The sequence below is a fragment of the Botrytis porri genome (assembly GCF_014898465.1).
Source record: "Botrytis porri strain MUCL 3234 chromosome Unknown BPOR_003, whole genome shotgun sequence".
Classification (NCBI taxonomy): domain Eukaryota; kingdom Fungi; phylum Ascomycota; class Leotiomycetes; order Helotiales; family Sclerotiniaceae; genus Botrytis; species Botrytis porri.
The window spans coordinates 3,339,778-3,357,461 of NW_024066077.1; the positions used below are offsets into that span (position 1 = coordinate 3,339,778).

General features: G+C 43.7%; 4 protein-coding genes across 4 annotated transcripts; 2 read left to right on the forward strand and 2 right to left on the reverse strand.

Annotated features, from left to right (window-relative positions):
- Positions 1-4,289: 4,289 nt before the first annotated feature.
- EAF01_002991 (uncharacterized protein) lies at positions 4,290-4,706 on the reverse strand (the record flags this gene model as incomplete). Its single annotated transcript, XM_038911245.1, has 3 exons — positions 4,290-4,340; positions 4,398-4,553; positions 4,644-4,706. The coding sequence occupies 3 exons, from the start codon at positions 4,704-4,706 to the stop codon at positions 4,290-4,292; spliced, it is 270 nt and encodes an 89-aa protein (XP_038774167.1).
- A 1,732-nt stretch (positions 4,707-6,438) lies between these two features.
- Positions 6,439-7,254, forward strand: EAF01_002992 (uncharacterized protein; the record flags this gene model as incomplete). The annotated part of the gene is made up of 5 exons (XM_038911246.1): positions 6,439-6,573; positions 6,626-6,796; positions 6,846-7,015; positions 7,067-7,133; positions 7,189-7,254. The coding sequence occupies 5 exons, from the start codon at positions 6,439-6,441 to the stop codon at positions 7,252-7,254; spliced, it is 609 nt and encodes a 202-aa protein (XP_038774168.1).
- Positions 7,255-7,672: 418 nt separating this feature from the next.
- Positions 7,673-8,169, reverse strand: EAF01_002993 (uncharacterized protein; the record flags this gene model as incomplete). The annotated part of the gene is made up of 2 exons (XM_038911247.1): positions 7,673-7,885; positions 7,936-8,169. 2 exons carry the CDS (start codon positions 8,167-8,169, stop codon positions 7,673-7,675), a joined length of 447 nt encoding a protein of 148 aa, XP_038774169.1.
- Positions 8,170-8,543: 374 nt separating this feature from the next.
- Positions 8,544-12,899, forward strand: EAF01_002994 (uncharacterized protein; the record flags this gene model as incomplete). Its single annotated transcript, XM_038911248.1, has 1 exon — positions 8,544-12,899. One exon carries the CDS (start codon positions 8,544-8,546, stop codon positions 12,897-12,899), a length of 4,356 nt encoding a protein of 1,451 aa, XP_038774170.1.
- Positions 12,900-17,684: the final 4,785 nt, after the last annotated feature.

The following is a 17,684-nucleotide window of genomic DNA, read 5'->3' on the forward strand; positions in this document are numbered from 1 at the left end:
CCTTAATTCACTTATTCAAAATCATATTATTCAATAATAATAAAATCAATTAATTGAAATTATAAAGATTCTAATAATCTAGGATTTATTATATCATTTTGATAGATTCTTATATTATAATCTATCTTTTTATATTTATTATAATATTAACTAGAAGATACTTTTTTATTAGAATTCCTTTCTCTTTGATACTTGTTATATTGAATTTAAATATTAATCTTTTATTAAAATAATATATTAAGAGTCTCTTATTTAGTAAATACTCTTCCTTAATATAATTAAGTTTTTTTCATATATTAATATTTGCTTAATATTTCATTTATTATTTAAAGTATACGAATCTCTATATTTAAAAGTGTATTCTTATAAGCTAATCTTTTTGTATTTTTAGTTAAAGTTAATATAGTCTTAAATATAGGTATAGAGAAGCTTGAATAATAATGAATTATTTGAAATTTAATTAATATTAACTAAGAAAGAACTTTAGTTGAATTGTAAGGGGTTTGAGAGATCTATTAATTTAGGTCGAAAGAGGGGGGGGTAGGTATACGAATTCGAATATCTAATTTCGAGAGTATAACTGTAAAATTAAATAGGATTAAATCTGTTCTTTAAAATCTTGATTTCATATTCTAAAAGGTAATTGATTCTTTATATATAACTTTAAAAGTTATAAAGAATTCAATCTTTAAAATATAATTGATATATGTCTTAATAAATTCATCAATTTGATTATTATATGAATATTTCAGATTGCTAAAATAATCCATATTAAATGGTTAAATTAAATAACTTGAATGTAATGATAGACTTAAGTATATAATATTGTTTTCTTTATAATATACTTGAAAAGCTCTTGATTTATAACTTTCATATCTATTTAGTATTAACATTCAATACCTATCCTTTCTTTGATTCTTAATGTACTTATTGAAGTATTTCAATTATTCTAAATCTGTCTTATTATTTGTTTATTTATTAGATATAGATTTAATAGTCTAATTCATAGAAAAATCGATTTCGATATATTAATTGGAAAGATAAACCTATCCTTAAACTATTAAAAATGAGGGTATAGTTTCATTCTCTTTATTATTATATATAATTATTATAATCTATTCTTTATTGTTTAGTTATATTATCTTGCTTCTACTATTTCGTTTAATATTAGTTACTATTATTTTAAGGTATATTATATCTATTATAAAGCTTGTTTCATCGAAATTGTAGAAATCGTTATCCAAAATACTGTATTTCGCTCACAGATTTGTACTCAATCAAAACCACTTTTCAATAAGCTTAGGATCTTTGTAGGAAGCTCTTTGAAAGCTATAAACATAATTAAAACATATCTTTAATTCGATTCGACGCTTTACGAATCAATGCGCCCAGAGCTTCCCAATATGCTTTGTACTCCTCGATTCGAGAATATGATTCGCTATATCTTCCACATTTCTTAATTTAGATGGAAATCCTCTTACATTCATATTGATTATATATTCAGAAATGATATTCTCCTTTAATTCTAAAAGATTATTAGATTTAGATTGACATTTGGAATAAGGAATAGAACTATTAATTCTATATTGTAGTATTGTATTCAGGACATTATAAATCTTCGCAGCTTTTCAAATGCTTATTTTTTTGTCTTTTTGAATAGCTTTAATAATAAGGAGTATATAGGCTTCTTGAGTATTCGAATTTATTATAAGTTATTGATAAAACGCATGTTGAAAGAGAAGAGAATGAATTGAGGTGAAAGTGACCCACTCACTGATAAAACACGTTATAATAAGTATACTAAATCACTTATCAATATCTTACTAATCAAGCTATATATATATTAATAATATAAGTATAATATGATTTTATATTATAAAATTATATTATTATATTATAATATAGCTATATTTCTTATCAAATTAATTTATAATGAAATAGAATAAGATGGAATCATATAGAAGATTGTTAATAAATTAATTAAATTGATTGGTTGTATTTTTCTTTTATAATATAAAATGATTCTATAAGATTCGATTTAAATCGATTTTATTTATAAGTATAAAAACTACTAGAATTTCATTATAAACTATATAAACCTAGGATATTCTTCAAAGAAAACCTAGGAAAAAGCAAGCAAATTCAGCTTAATTAAGCTCTCTCTTATAATTTGTCTTCAATTCAACTCTTATATTATATTCGATTTGTCCTTCAAGCCAAAGTGACCAAGTCTTCCACTATTACTAGAATATTATTATTATTATATTCTGGAAAATTACCTCCAACAGAAACAGGGCGCGCCAAGGCGCTTCCCCCCGTCCGTCGACTGTAGCGTGCTGTCAGCCTTAACTCCAATGCACTACTGTATAGCTTACCTAGCATAAGATACAACGCCAGCTCTCGGCCCCTCCAATGAGGGAGATTCGCCGTCGCCCAGCACCAGGAGCGAGCAAAACTACGACACCGCAGAAGCCAATCCCTGCCACCAGTCACCAATGGCCTCATCAGAACGTTGACCTCCTAATATCAGCGTCATATATGTGATGATATCGATGGTAGTTACCTGATCATCAGTAGCCTCCCTAGCCACTATAGACATCTCCATTAGAGCATACGGGACTATTCGTAAGACAGCCTCTGCTCGTGTCATGGTAATAGGGATGCCCTTTAGCCCTATAGTAACAGAATCAGTACTTGACGAAGTGAACTCTTTGTCATTATAATAAATTCTTCAATCCTTTAATTATATGTTGAATCAATTGTTTTTAAAATATTAATATAATTAATCTAAATCTTTATAGTTTACAAAGCTTATTTTAATCAATAAAGTTTTAATTGAATTCTTGAATTTCGAAAGTTAATTCTAATTTTTAGTTTAAGATAATCACTTTCAAATAAAAAGATCTATTTGTATTAAAATCAAATTGTTTATTTAATATATTCATATTATATAGTATAATAATAAAGCTTCTGATTGAAGAATAAATTGAAAATGAAGTATAATAGTAAAGCTTCTAATTAAAGAATAAATTGAAGATGAAGTATTACAATTGATAAATAAATTCTTCTTTAGACTTTTAACTAATATCTTTTATTTATTCTAATCCTTACATTTACTTTCCTCCTCTTTTTCTTCAACTTTTATTCACCTCTATAGCCTTCTTCTAATTTTTGTATACATATTCTTCCATCTATTTTTCTTACAATTCTAATATTTAAAGATCTTGAAATCTTAAAGGCCTTTAAAAGCCATTATTTTCTTTTTTTTTTTAAAAATTTAATAATAAATAGGTTGTATTTTATATTAATAATATTCATTATTAATAAAATCAATATTTCGTTAATAATAAAAAAGAGATTAATATCGTTATATATATAATAGAAATTTGTATGAGGATTTATACTGAATTTCTTCTTGTTTATGATATTAACTTTGCTATTACAGGGCCTCCTCTTTAATCTCCTCTTCCGTCCATCCCTTTCCTCGAAAAAAGTCTGACCATTGCTTAAGGACGTCATTGGTGGCAGTGGGGAGGAGCGTCCCAATAGTTTTGCATTTTCCTTCCATCTGAATGCTCACGTATGCTAAACGTGTTAGTAGGTGAAATACGTATGATAGATTGTGGCATTGAGCTGCCGAAGACCTTCTTATAGTCTAGAGCACTAGGGATCCCTTTGCCAATGGAAGAAGTCCGCCTTTCAATGCCACGAGGCTCTCTGAAAATGGTGACCTTCTATGAATATATGAGTTCCCTTGGGTGTTCTTTGCCGATGCAGTTGCTGCCTCAATGTGATGAGGTTGCTTGGCTCTTGAATCATGTGGCTATTCAACGAATTCAATTAGGAAGTTTGGACAGGCGATGTGACTTTGAGTGGCTTCAAAGCATCTTGATTTAACATGCATCATTCAACAGCATTCAATTGATTATGTCCTATAAGATCTTCCATTCCTCCTCTTCTTTCGTCAGGCGATCTTGATTCCGCTCGCCGGGAACCTCGAAATTTCTCAAATACTCGTCCTCTAGCTTAATCGTTTCAAGCCAACGACGACATCGGGCCTCTAGGCACTCCCGACGTTTCCTAACACGCCGAATTTTGCCTCCACACAATATGTAGACTCTGATATATGAAGGCTAAATAGAGGATAGTTTGCTCTCTAGAATTGTGAGTCTAAGACTTCTATTTAAGCTACAAAAACTTGGTCCTAGACATTCCACCCAGTGCCCTGAAATAGTGCTTAAAATCTACTCATAATGCTAAACTTCCTACGGTTTTCAACCGGCAACAATTTATGGGCAAGGTCGCCCCTTCTGAGTGCTAATAGTGCAACAATCGGCATCCTAGATGGATATACATTAGTTAGAACAATATCAGAAGCGCATCGGTTGGTAACTAACACATAGATAATGGCTGACACCATTGTTCTTGCAGAAATCGGCTTTGTAACTATCGCGATGGCAAGGATTTGCCCAGGGCCAACCAGAATGCTGCCCGTTACAACCAGATTCGCCGCCATCACTTCCGCCCCAACAGCAATCTTCGCTTCTTGTACACTGTGAGATTGGCTCAATTAGTTGATATAAGTAAAATGGTGGGCTAGGTTTAAAGGCTCCACCAAATATAGAAGGAGGTAGGGCACGTACTGCTCTTACAGACTGCCCAAATGCTAGTAGGCATACGAAAGCTGCGATAATAGATGAGTGCATTTTAAAACAGTGATTGGATGCGTTTTGAGTATGTGTTCTGAAGGAGATATTGAATAGATGGTATTCATTTGGTTGTGCGGCTGTAGCATAGGTTATATACTCACGTTCAATTCTATCTTTGTAGTGCTGCTAGGAGTCGCGTGAAAATCTGTCTAAGCCCTAGTGCTTTGGATATGATCTATTGTAATTAAAAAATCTATTATCATGCGAAGTTAGATGCCAATTTTGTAAAGGTGCATAAACATGTCATATGCTTCGTATTTAAGGTTTACACCCGATTTCATAACTAGCTTCCAAAACGTGATTTCATGGTCTCACGACCTTTCAGTTGAAATCAATTAATTATAAAATCCTAACTTTATTAATATAGCTTTAAAATCAAAAAGTTCTGTATTGAATAAAAGCTATTATTTCATTAAATCGATCGTCCAAATTTGAATTCATTTAAAGTAATATAGATGAAATAATAACGATTTTAAAATAATGTAATATTTTGAAGGTTTTTATAACTAGCTTTCGAAAGAAAGCTTTTAGTTTTTAGATTTTCACTCTCAAATTTCCATTTTAATCAATATAATTCTAGATTAATTGAAAATTGAGTATATGATAGATTTAATCATTATTTATCATAAAATATCATTTTTATTGAAATCGATGTCAAATTAGTAAAGTTGTCATAGAATGAATAATAGAAATATAACATTTAGATGTTTTTAATGAGGCATAGAAAAGTCACATTTTGAAAGCTAGTTATGAAATTGAGTATAATCTTATTAATAGATCGTAATAGCTAAATTATACGAGTCGTGTAGGTTATTGACTGAGGTGGCCTGGTCTAAGTTGACTTTTTATTATAAGATAAGACCTAATCACCGTCTCTATAAAAGCGTAACGTATTTGATAAAATAAGTACAAGTTCATTTCTTTAGCTTTATTTTCAATTCAAATTAATTTAACAAACTTTGAATATTAATATATATATAAATCCCTTTTCAAAATACAAACTTAAAATAATAAGAACAGAAACTTTAATTACTTTTATAAAAAGTCTTAAGACCTATATAAAAGTATAATATATTTAATAAAGTAAGTACGAGTTTATTTCTTTAGTTTTATTCTCAATCTAAGTTAATTTAATATACTTTAAATATTGATACATGTATAAACCTCTTTTCAGAGTACGAATTTAAGGCAACAGGGATAGAAACTTCAACCACTTTTATAATGTTGGAACACGTGACTAGGGCGTGACATTATATGTCACGTTTTACCCCACATACGCATCCCGTGCGTAAGTGGGGTTAGTACACGATATCAATTCCCTCTTCGTACAAAGAGGGTAGATAGAAAATATAACCCTTTTACTCATATACATTGTGTATACACCTTATCAAGTCTGCCCAACATATAGAAAGCCTCAAGACCTCTACAAAAGTGTAATATATTTGATAAAGTGAATACGAGTTCATTTCTTCAGCTTTATTCCCAATCTCAAATAATTTAATACACTTTGAATATTAATGCATATGCAAACACTTTTCCAAATTGCGAATTTAAAGCAATAGAGATGGAAATTTCAATTGTTTTTATAAAAAGCCTCAAGACCTTCACAAAATCTAAGAAATATCAACGACATTTCTCTCACACATTATCTCATTAGACCATCTATTGTCAAAGTTATCATCGCTTGATCTATTGTAAATATCAACTGTCCTCAGTACCGATATACATTATGCATTTCTCAAAACTTCTTGTTATCGTCTCCGCGACAACAGCTACAGCAGCTGTCCTACCCAAGGACACCAACAGCGGCGACAGCACAGAGACTGACTTGAATGTGGTTTCAATGGTTTGGGACGGGGTTCATGTAAGTGTGAACAAAACGCTATAACAAACAAAACTAAATCTAAATATTCAAGGAACCTACCGTGGCAAACATTACAAGCGTGGAAGTCATGATGAGATCTGCTCAAGAAACTGCGACCTCGCTCGAGCCACGTCAACAAGGTGTAGCCAACGGTATCAAGGTCACGGTCAATGCTATTGCCCACGCAGTGGCATGGGCATACGCTGCTATCACCTGGGATTCGGTCAGTGCACTAATTAATAGTATTATGATAATTACTGAACTCAATGCAGAAGCGTCAGCGCTTCACACAGGATGCCACGAACGAGATGTGGAAAAACAACCCAGACGTTAGAACCTGGGCTGCAGCTATCTGTTACAACAAAGGCTACCGAGTAAGAGACTATAATCGAATCTCTACCCCCCAAAAGCAGAAGCTGAAGAGTGGATTTCTACATACCGAGTAAGCCAAGCTTATCAAATATGATATTCCTCCGTACTAAACTACAAATAGCTACGATTGTATGTTTATGATGGGAAATAATGCTTTCTGGACCGATGGCGATGGAGGATACGAGAATGTAAGTTTGAATCTAGTGCTAGATAGGCTAAATCATATGACTGATGAATATCTAGCTCGCTTATGCCTATGATGGCAGCCGTTGTTCTTATGATGGTAATACAGGCGATCTTACTTGTTAAGGAAGTTGCCATTATAACCACGAGACAAGCTACATGGTGGAAGCTACTTCTGGGAACTAAGTTGATAGAAGGAGAGACGAAACGAGGGGAGGCTCCAACACATTGTATTGATATATCTCATCACGTCTTCGAAAGGAGATACAAGCTGCAATGTCCTTGTCAGAAATAATTGATGTATTATACATTAAGTCGCGCATTCATTGGATATCTTAATGCTCGTATTATCAGTTCTTCAATTTGTCTTTGAATCGCTACATCAGAATGTTTTGGATAAAAGTGAGACTTGTTTTACTGTTTTTCGAAATTCGGCCGTATATCATTGATATCGTTTTCGAAAGGTAAATAGAATTAGTCACTCGAAAAGTAATATATCAAATCATTAGCAAGACAGAATCCTAAGAGGACTATAATAATATCATCAAACAATACATTCAGTATACAATCCATTAGATCCTACTTGAAAACATATCGGGATTTGTAGTTCCATCCTTGTCGCCTTAAAAATGCGATGTCGATTTCTATGCTCGAGATCTGCCAGCGATTCCAAATAGGTGCCATCTTGATGACCTGCCTCCCAAACCATGTTACAACACGCCTCGGGCCGCCATATATCCACCTCGTGAACGAGGAACTTATGTCATTCCACATTAGCTTTGCACAGCATTCTATATGTCGACGAACCTTTAAGAGTTGCTCCCATCCACCTAGGATTTCACCCAAAACTGATAATAGACCCACGCCATCGTTGCGACGAAAAGCCTTTTTCTCTCTCTTTGTCCAAATTTTGGACGTCTGGCGGTCGAGTAAGGGTTGTCCAACTATAATCGCACAAGAGAGTAGAGTGATCTCCACGAAATCCAGACGTGACAGAATCTCGGATGTAATGATTTTGGTGCCGCCTCTACCGGACAACATCTTCTCGAGTTCCTGAGTAGCTTCGTCGAGTATCCTGTGGTTGGCATGGAGTTCACACCTCCACCCCTGGTCTGCAGAGGGGTGTGGTTCCAAACTGGTCTTAATAACTCGGTTCTCTTCATCAAGGCACTATTGTTTATGGAGCTGTTGTATCCCTACGTTACTAACAGCTCACCCTACCCCTTATGCGAGGGCCCTTTCATGGCATAAAAGGAGGGCACGGCCGTTATTTGTCTGGGAACATAACCCCAAGACCCCACACGACCCCCACATGATTTTATAAAAGGGATTTCACAAAAGGGGATTTCTTGGGTTCCTCATCCCCGCCTCCCATCCCGATCTTGCAACCGTAGAACGTCTCGTTGCCATTCCGCATGGCCTGCGACCTCGCATACAACTCTGACCACCAGGTTCTGATCTGCACACAGTGCCAGACGTGCATCGCTCCAGGGGCCCGAAGTATCGCGCAACACCTCCGAGCCGAACCCCACCGCCTGTCAGGTGATCTTTTGAAAGCTCAACTGAGCTACGCTCAATCGTTAAGTCTGAAGACGAAGCGTCAATTGCGAGAAGACAAACCTGCGCGTAGGGCTGCGCAGTTAGAGCATCTCAGAGTCTTCCACGGCTTTCAGTGTTTATCATGCGATCCATCCTTTTTAACCACTCACCTCCCACGAATGCGGGATCACATGGTGACTCATGGCCGGAAAGCGAGCGAGCACAAAGCGACCCCGCTATGGCAGGCATGCTTACTCCAAACGTACTTTACTGCACCGAGGTATGTTGATTACTTTGTGGTTGTTGCAAATCCTGGGCCCCATGGTGGAAATGGCGATGTGATCCCTTTAACCCGGTCGGAGAAGGATTCCATTGATCAGATTGAGCAAGATGCGTTGAATGTCAAAAAGGATCTCTTCAAGGCAGCTGGCGTCGTTCGGGACATTAAGGAATCTCGCTCCGAGAGGGTACCGTGGTTGCACGACGTCACCAAGTTCCCTTTTCACTTAGTTCATTTAAAAGACGAGGAGATTTGGGCTTCGTATAAGCTCCCATCGAAGAAGGAATTGGATGGAGATTACCTTGAAGCGGATGATCCTCAACTTGTTCGCATCCTCCATGCCGCCGAAGCTATGATGCGAGATGCCTATCAATTGTGCTCTGATACATCCCCCGATCGTAAGATGACTCAGCAGCGAGCTAACATCCTCAATGAATTTTATTCCGGAGCGAGTGGCAAGGCGGATGGGTTCCGATATCACAAGAATGCTTCGACGTTGGTCAAATACTTCCTGATCGGGAAACAACTCTTGGTATATTATTATCGAGTGGTGTATTCGGAGGATGGCTTTTTCACCGCCACGGAATCGGATCAATCATTACCACGTGATATTATCGAACCGACCTCAACCCAAATTCGTGCGATGGATGCTATCATGGAAGCCTTGAATATGGAAGATCCCGAAGAATCTGAATTAGCTTTGAAGCATGCTATTCGACGATTATATCTAGCCTTGATTTGTCACTCGATTGGAAGTGCACCGTTTAAATCACCGGTCTTGAGTTTTTGTGCTATGAAGAGTCGCATGATTTATGGGCGGGGATTGTGGGAAGAGCCAGGAAATTTTAATAGTTACCTGTCGGCTCTCACGTGGACGGCGCAACTGATCCTCTTTGGTTTTGTCTGTTTTCAAGAGCAAGAGGACGAAGATCAAATTCCCATTCTCCTCACCACGCTCTGCAAGAAGTTCTTTCAACAATTAGCCGAGACCCCCTTCGGTTACATTCTTCAGTGGCGTTTATATTTATTCAAGGTGAGTAAGGCTTCCATTGCTAAACACCAAGCTCGATGGTCTTTGGATCGACAGATTGTGGGGTATCGCGGGGTAGAAATATCCATGGAACAGATTTCGAACGTGGTGCTTTCGGAATTTCAACAAGCTCACTCTCTCCTGTACGATGAATTGTTATTTGGCATGCAAGATTTAATTTCGATGGTTTCGTGGCGGATGAAGGATGATCTGGATTCCGAGGATTTTGGGGATTCTTGGCTCTCCCACTCACACAATTCGGAATTTTTAGAAGGGGCAGATCTGAGGCTTTTTCGATACATCAAGACGAACACTAAATTGCACACCACTTTCTTCAAGGTTGATCAAGAGGGAGGGTTAATCTTGTGTTCGAAAGCTATGAAGATATATGAAGTGCAAGCTCAGGAATTCTTAAAGCGACTCTTGATCCTCTGTCACATTGCTCCTGGTCCACCTCTGCGAGAGCCCGAATTGCTTTCTATCACGTGGCGGAATATGGAACGACAGCGACATATTTATATTTGGGAAAAGTTGGTGATGATCTATACCCAATATCACAAAGGACAACAACAATCTGGTGCATACAAGAATAATATTCGATTTCTCCCGAAAGCTATTGGGAATTTATTACTTACTTATATTGCATATGTTATTCCCCTTCGACAAATCTTTCTTCGACAAGAAAATCCGACCGCTTTGATATCCCCGTACCTCTGGTCCAATCTTCAAGGGACTGTGTGGGTAGATGGAGTTATTTCGACTTGCTTACGGAAAGCATGTAAACGTGCTCAGGTTTCGATACTACACACTTCCAATTGGCGACAATTTGCTGCTTCCATCACGAAAGAGAAGTTTACTACGAGAGAACAAGCCAACTTTGATCTGGACCATACTCCTGGTGAATTTGTTGAAGATGAATCCGATTTGAGGGCGTTGGCCGAATTTAGCAATCACAGCTTTCAAACCTTCAATGTAGCTTACGCTGGAACGACCAATCTCACCATGAATACTATGTTGCATCGAGGCTTTCGGGCTTCGGCTAGTTGGCATTCCTTCTTTCGATTCGATTTCGTTCTGCAAGGGAAGCGAGCCTCGAGTCCATCGGATGCTCTAGTGTTGCGAGCCGCGAAACGAAGTCGATTTCGTCAGAGGCAAGGGTACTCGGAAGAGGATTTACTTCAAGTGGCTCAAAGATTATTCCCTTCTGTCACTTTTCAATTTCGTCAACCTGGTCAACGTCGTGGGGTGTTGACTACTTTTGGAACTACCTTTCACGAACAAGTCATCTTGATCTTGGGAACCGGCTCCGGCAAGACCTTAATTCCTATGCTCAGCGCTAGCCTTGCGGACGCTAGCACCACCATCATGATCATTCCTATGGTGGCCTTGCGGATTGACATGATCAAACGTTTTAATGCAGTTGGGATTCCCTCGGTCGTGTGGTCGGTGGAGTGTCGGGAAACCCCTCCATTGGTGATCGTATCGGCTGAAGCGGTTTGCAACGATAGCTTTTTGGAATACGCTCAAGGGCTAGTCTTTCGACAGAAATTGGATCGCATCATCATGGATGAGTGTCACCTTACCATTACTACGAGTGAGTATCGCTCTTGCATGACGCAAGTTGGGTGGTTCATTCGACAAATTCGTACTCAATCCATTTGGCTATCTGCCACCTTGCCTCCGGTGATGGAAGAATTATTCATCGAACAGAACAAATTGGTTTGCCCTCAAATCATTCGAGAGTCGACCAATCGATCTAACCTTCAATATCTTGTTAGTTATGGAGATGGAGTTGATTCTTTGATGGAGAAAGCGAGAGAGTTAATTGAAGTGTGTTGGCCCGATCCTAATATCTTTGATCAAAGTTGTGATAAGATTATTATCTACTGTCGCACTCGTGATGTTGCTGGCGCGGTAGCAGAATTGATGAATTGTCCTCTGTACACATCAGAATCCGGGACGGTTCGCGAGAAGGGGGAGATCATTCAACGGTGGCTCTCCAATCCTCAGCAACCCGTGATCGCTGCTACGTCCGCTCTCGGGATTGGATTTGATTACCCTCACATTCGATGGGTCATTCACCTCGATGCTCCAGAGCGGGTGACGGCTTTCTCTCAAGAATCCGGTCGGGCGGGACGCGATGGGAGGAAAGCTTCCTCCATCATCTTGTTAAATTCGACTTGGAGACCTCAACGTGATACCTTTCTTCCACCCGATCAAGCTACCATGCAACTCTACCTCACTCAACAATATTGCTCACGTGGCGTCCTCAGTCAATTCCTCGATCGGCCTTCGGATTGGCGTTGGTGCATGTCAAGTGATGAGGTCTGTCAAGTGTGTAGGGAACCTCATGAGGAACCTCGCCCCCCTCATTTGATATACACTTTAAATCCATCTACTATAGAAATTGAATCCACTGGCCCTCGAGAGATTCACACTCAAGATTTTCGACAGGATCAAATCCTCGATCGATACGAGCAGGATCTCCTAACCTTTCAGGATTCTTGTCTCTACTGTCGAATTCACCATCGTCGCTTCGATCACCTCTCTTCACAATGCTCTCGAAGATTTGATTGGATTAATGCTAAGGGGGAAGCTCTACAAGCGTGCCAATTTGACGAGAGAGATTGGATGCCACGATACATCGTGTGTTGGAATTGTTATCAACCACAAGATATCTGTCGAGTGGCCGATCCTGATCACGAAGAGAGCGAGTGTCGATTTCCGAACATGGTGATTCCCATTTGCGTGGCGGCATATAAGAGGGTGGGGGGGGTGGCATGGCTCGAGAGGCATTTTGAACGAACGTGGGAAGATCTTCTTGCGTATATGATTTGGCTTGGGGAGAGGACTGATTTGGAGGGGAATGAATGGGTTTACGGGAATAAGGTTGCAGCTCTTATATTAAGGGAATTAGAATAGAGTAATGATAATAATAAGATAAGAATAAAATAATGAATAAAGGGTTCTAGTAATAAAGTAAGAGATCAGGGTTAAAGTTGGAAGAGATTTTTAAAATGATTAAGAACCGCTACGTATTTTAAAAAGGGTGAGGGTAAGGGTAAGGGTAAGGGTTAGGGTTAAGAGATAATAAGAAAGGAATTAGGGTTAATGAAATATTTAAAGAATGAAATAAGAGAATATATAAAAGTAAGATTTAAAATTAAAGAATAATATTAAAAAGATAATAAAAGAATTTTATAGAATAAGGAAATATAGATTTAGAAAAAAATTATTAAAAAAAAATAGGGTTTAATAGAATTAAATAATTTTAAAAAAGAAAAGTAAAAAATTAAATTGAAATTAATAATTGGGTTAAGAATTAGGATTATTATTAAATTATTAAATTTAGAAGAATAAATTAGGATTTGAAATAATAAATATTGAATTGAAAATATAAAATGAGTTAGAGTATTTAATTAAAGATTATGAATATTATTAGGGTTATAAATGGAATTAGGGATTTATTAAAGAATTAAAATTATTAATTTGTTAGGCTTGGGTTACCCGTATCTCTCTCGAATATTATTTCATCCTTGCCTTAAAGCGGATTGAAAATCCTTTCCTCCCCCCCGCCCCGCTTGCCCGCTAAATTCCTCTCCCCCTCCTTCCCGCTCTCAGATCTTCCTCTTGTTTAAATCCTCCCCCGTTCTTTAAGACTGATATTATTAAACGGGTTCGGGTTCTTTTTTAGGGTTCGCCTAATTCCCCGTCCTCCACGCCTGTCTCCCTCTCCATACCCTCCTCCCGTCGGCTTTCTTGCCCCCGCAATCCAGCTTTCTTCTTTCGCTCTCCTCTCCCGCTGTTACGCCCAGCAGCTTCCGCTTCCGCCTTTTCTTTTCCTCCCCGCTTTCTTCAGTCTCCTCCTCCCTCCCCTTTTCTCCCGCCGCCCGCCTCCCTCCGCCCCGTCCGGGTTCTCGGGTTCCTCTCCCCCCTCCCCTTTCTTCCGGCCTCCTCCGCTGCACCTTCTTCCTCTCCCCTCCCCCGGGCCTATCTCCCCCCCCCGCGCCCCCCCCCCGGCTTCGCCGCCCTCCTCCTGCTTCCTCCTCACCCCGCCTCCCGCTCCTTGGCGTTACCCCCCCCCCCTCCCCCGGCCCCCCCCCTTCCCTTCCTTAATTCCCTCCTCCTCCTACTCCTATTTCCCCCGCCTCCCCTTTCCCCCGCTCCGTCCTTCCCGGCCTTCGGGTTCTTCCTTTTTCGGGTTGGCCTTCTCCCTTTTTGACCCGCTTCGTCTTCGCCCTCTCTCCTCTCCCCTCTTCTTTTCCTGCTTGGCGCCCCCGTCTTCCCCCTCCCCTCGCCCCGCTTGCCCCCTCCCTCTCCTCTCTCGCCCCTGCCCCTTTCCCCCCTTCCCCCTCTCCTCTCTTCGCTCTTCCTTTCGCTCCCTCCCCTCCCCCTCGCTCTTTTCCCCCTCCTCTTCTTCCTTGCCCTCCCCCTGCCCTCCCTGCCCCTTCCCGCCCTTCCCTTCCTTCCCCTCCTCTCCGCTTTTTCTCGTGCCCTTCCCTTCCCGCCGCTCCTTCCCGGCTTCGGCTTCTTCCTTTCTTCTCCGCTTCCTCTCCGCCCTCTGGGGTTCTCCCCTCTTCCTTTCCTCCTTGCCCCCCCGGGTCTTCCCGCTCCCTTTCCTCTTGCGCCCTTTCCCTTTCCCCCCCCCCCGCTTGCCCCCCTCCCTCTCCTTCCCCCTCTGACTCTCCCCCTCCCCGCTCTCCGCTCTTCGCTCTTGCTTTCCCTCCCTGCCCTTCCCCCCGGCTCTTTCGCCCCCGCTCTTCTTCCCCTGTTCGGGTTCTTTCTTTCTCCCGTGCTTCGGGTTTTCCTTTCTTGCCGGGTTCGGGTTCTTCCTGCCTTGCCGGTTCGCGTTCTTCCTGCCTTCCGGGCTTCGCGTTCTTCCTGCCTTCCCGGGTTCGGGTTCTTCCGCCTTTTCCGCCTTCTCCTTTTCCCCCGCTCCCCTTTGCCTCTTTCCGGCTTTCCCCCTCCCCCCGCCTTCTCTACCTTCTCCTTGTCCTCCCCTCCCCCTCCCCTCCCCTCGCGGGTTGCTTTCCCCGCGCCTTCCTCCCTTTGCTCCTCCGCCACCCGTCCCCTTTTTTCGCGTTCGCCTCCCCTTTCGCCCGCTCCTCCCCTGTCTCCTCTGCTCATCCTTGCCTCCGGCCGCCTCCTCCTCCTCCCCCGCCCTGCCCCGCCTCCGCCTCTCCTCCTTTCCTCCGCTTTTTCGGCCTTCCCCTCCCGCCTCCCCCCCGCCTCCCCTCCCTTTCGGGTTCTCTTCCTCTTCTTCTCCCCTCCCTTTACCCCCGCCGTCCCCTTCTTCCTCCGCCTCCCGTGCGCTTCGCGCTCCCTTTTTTCGCGTCTCTCCCCCTCCCTCCCTCTCCGCCCCTGCTCCCCCGCCCCCTGCTCTCCTCCTGCTGCCCCGCCCTCGCCTTGCCTGCCGTCCCCCCGCCCCCCGCCCCCTCCCCCGCCCCCTCCTCTTCCTCCTCCTCCCCGCGCCCCCGCGCGCGCTCTCCCCGCCCTCCCGCCCGCTTGCCCTTCCCCCGCCCTTCTCCCGCGCTTCGCCCTCCCGCCTTTCTTCCGGGCTTCGGGCTCTCCCTTTCTTCCGGGGTTCGGGCTCTCCCTTTCTCTTCTCTCCCTGCTTCGGGCTCTCCCTTTCTTCGGGCCTTCGGGCTCTCCCTTTCCTTCCGGGGGTTCGGGCTCTCCCTTTCTTCGGGGCTTCGGGCTCTCCCTTTCTCTTCTCTCCCCTGCTATCGGGCTCGCTCTCCTTTCCCTCTTTCCCCTCCTCCTTGCCCTCGGGCGTTCTTTCCTTCGCGCTCCTCTCTTTCCTCTTCTTTCCCGGCTTGCCCTCCGCCCCGCCCCCCTTCTTTGTTTCTTCCGCCTTCGCCTTCCTCTGCCTGGCCGGCTTCGGGTTCTTGCTTTCTTCCGGCTTCGGGTGGTTGCTTTACCTTCCGGCTTCGGTTCTTGCTTTCTTCCGGCTCGGGGTTCTTGCTTTCTTCCGGCTTCGGGTTCTTGCGTCCTGCCGGGCTTCGGGTTCTTGCTTCTTCCGGGCTTTGGGTTCTTGCTTCCTTCGGGGCTTGGGTTCTGCGTTCTTCCGGCTTCGGGTTCTTGCTTTCTTCCGGCTTCGGGTTCTGCTTTCTTCCGGCTGCGGGTTCTTGCTTCCTCCGGGCTTTGGGGGTTCTTTGCTTCCTTCCGGGTTCGGGTTCTGCTTCCTTCCGGGCTTTGGGGTTCTGTGCTTCCTTCCGGGTTCGGGTTCTTGCTTGCCTTCCGCGCTTCGCCCTCTCCTTGCCTTCCCCCCGCCCTCCCCTTCGCGTTTCGCCTCCTCCTCTCTTTCGCCTTCTTCTCCTCCTCCTCTCCCTCCCTTTTCCCCGGCCTCCCCGGCTTTTTTTCGCCCCCTCCTCTCCGCTCCTCCCTCTTCCCCTCCCCCGTTGCCCTCCCGCCCCCGGGGCTCCCCGCTTTTCCGGCTTCGCCTCCCCTTCCGCGCGCTCCTTTCTTCCCCGCTTCGGCTTCTTCTTTCCTTCCCCGGCTTCCGGCTGTCCTTTCCTTTCCCGGCTCCGCCTCTTCCTTCCTTCCCGGCTTCGCGCTCTTCTTTCCCTCTCTCCTTGCCTCTTCCTCTCCTCCCGCCTCTTTTTTTCCCTTCTCCGCCTTGCCCTCCTCCCTTGCCCCCCCCCCTTCCGCCTGCCTCCCTTTCCCTCCGCTCCCCCCGGCCTTTTTGCGCTTTCTCTCTCCTTCCCTTTTCCGCCTTCCCCCTCCTTCCGCGCTCCGGGCCACCGCCTCTTGCGCCGCTCCCTCGCTTCCGGGCTTGCCCTCCCCCCGGCCATTCTTCTTTCCTGCCCTGCTTCGGGTTCTCCTTGCCTTCCGGCTTCGGGTTCTCCTCTTTCCCTCTTCTTCTTGCCCCCCCCCGCCCTTCTCCGCTTCTTCCCCCGGCCTTCCTCTTCCCCCCTCTCCTCCTCCCCCGCCTCCCTCCTCGCCCCCTCCCCGCCCTCTCCTTCCTCCCCTTTCTTCTTCCCCCCGCTCCCGCCTCTTTTCCCCCCCCTCCCCCCCTCCCCTTCGGCTTCTTTGTTTGTTCCCGCCGTCGCCTTCCTCTTCCTTGCCGGCTTCGGGCTCTTCCTTTCCTTCCGGGCTTCGGGTTTTCGTTGCCTTCCGCGCTTCCCCTTCTCCTTGCCTTCGCGTTGCCCTCCCCTTCCCGTTTCGCCGCCCTCGTCCTCTTTCGGCTTCTTCTCCTCCTCCTCTCCCTCCCTTTTCCCCGGCCTCCCCGGCCTTTTTTTCGGGCTCTCCTCTCCGCTCCTTCCTCTTCCCCTCCCACGCCCCGCCGCCCCGCGCGCTACGTTCTTCCCGCTTCGCCTGTCTTCTTTCCTTCCCGGCTTCGGGCTATCCGTTCCTTTCCGGGTTCGGGTTCTCCCTTCCTTCCCGGCTTCGGGCTCTTGCTTTCTTCCGGGGCTTCGCGCTCTTCTTTCCCTCTCTCCTCCGCCTCTCCTCTCCTCCGCCCTCCCCTCCTCCTTCGCGCCCTCGCCTTTTCTCCGCCTTTTCTGCTCTCCTCTCCCCCCCGGCGCTTCGTCCTATCTCTCCGTTGCGCTCCGCCCTCCTCGCTCTTTTGCTTTCGGGGTTTCGGGCTCTTTCGCCCGGCTTTTTTCGCCCGGGTGCGGGTTCGGGTTCGGTTTCGGGTTCGGGTTCGGGTTCGGGGTTAGGGGTTCGGGTCGGGTTCGGGTTCGGGTTCGGGGTTCGGGTTTCGGG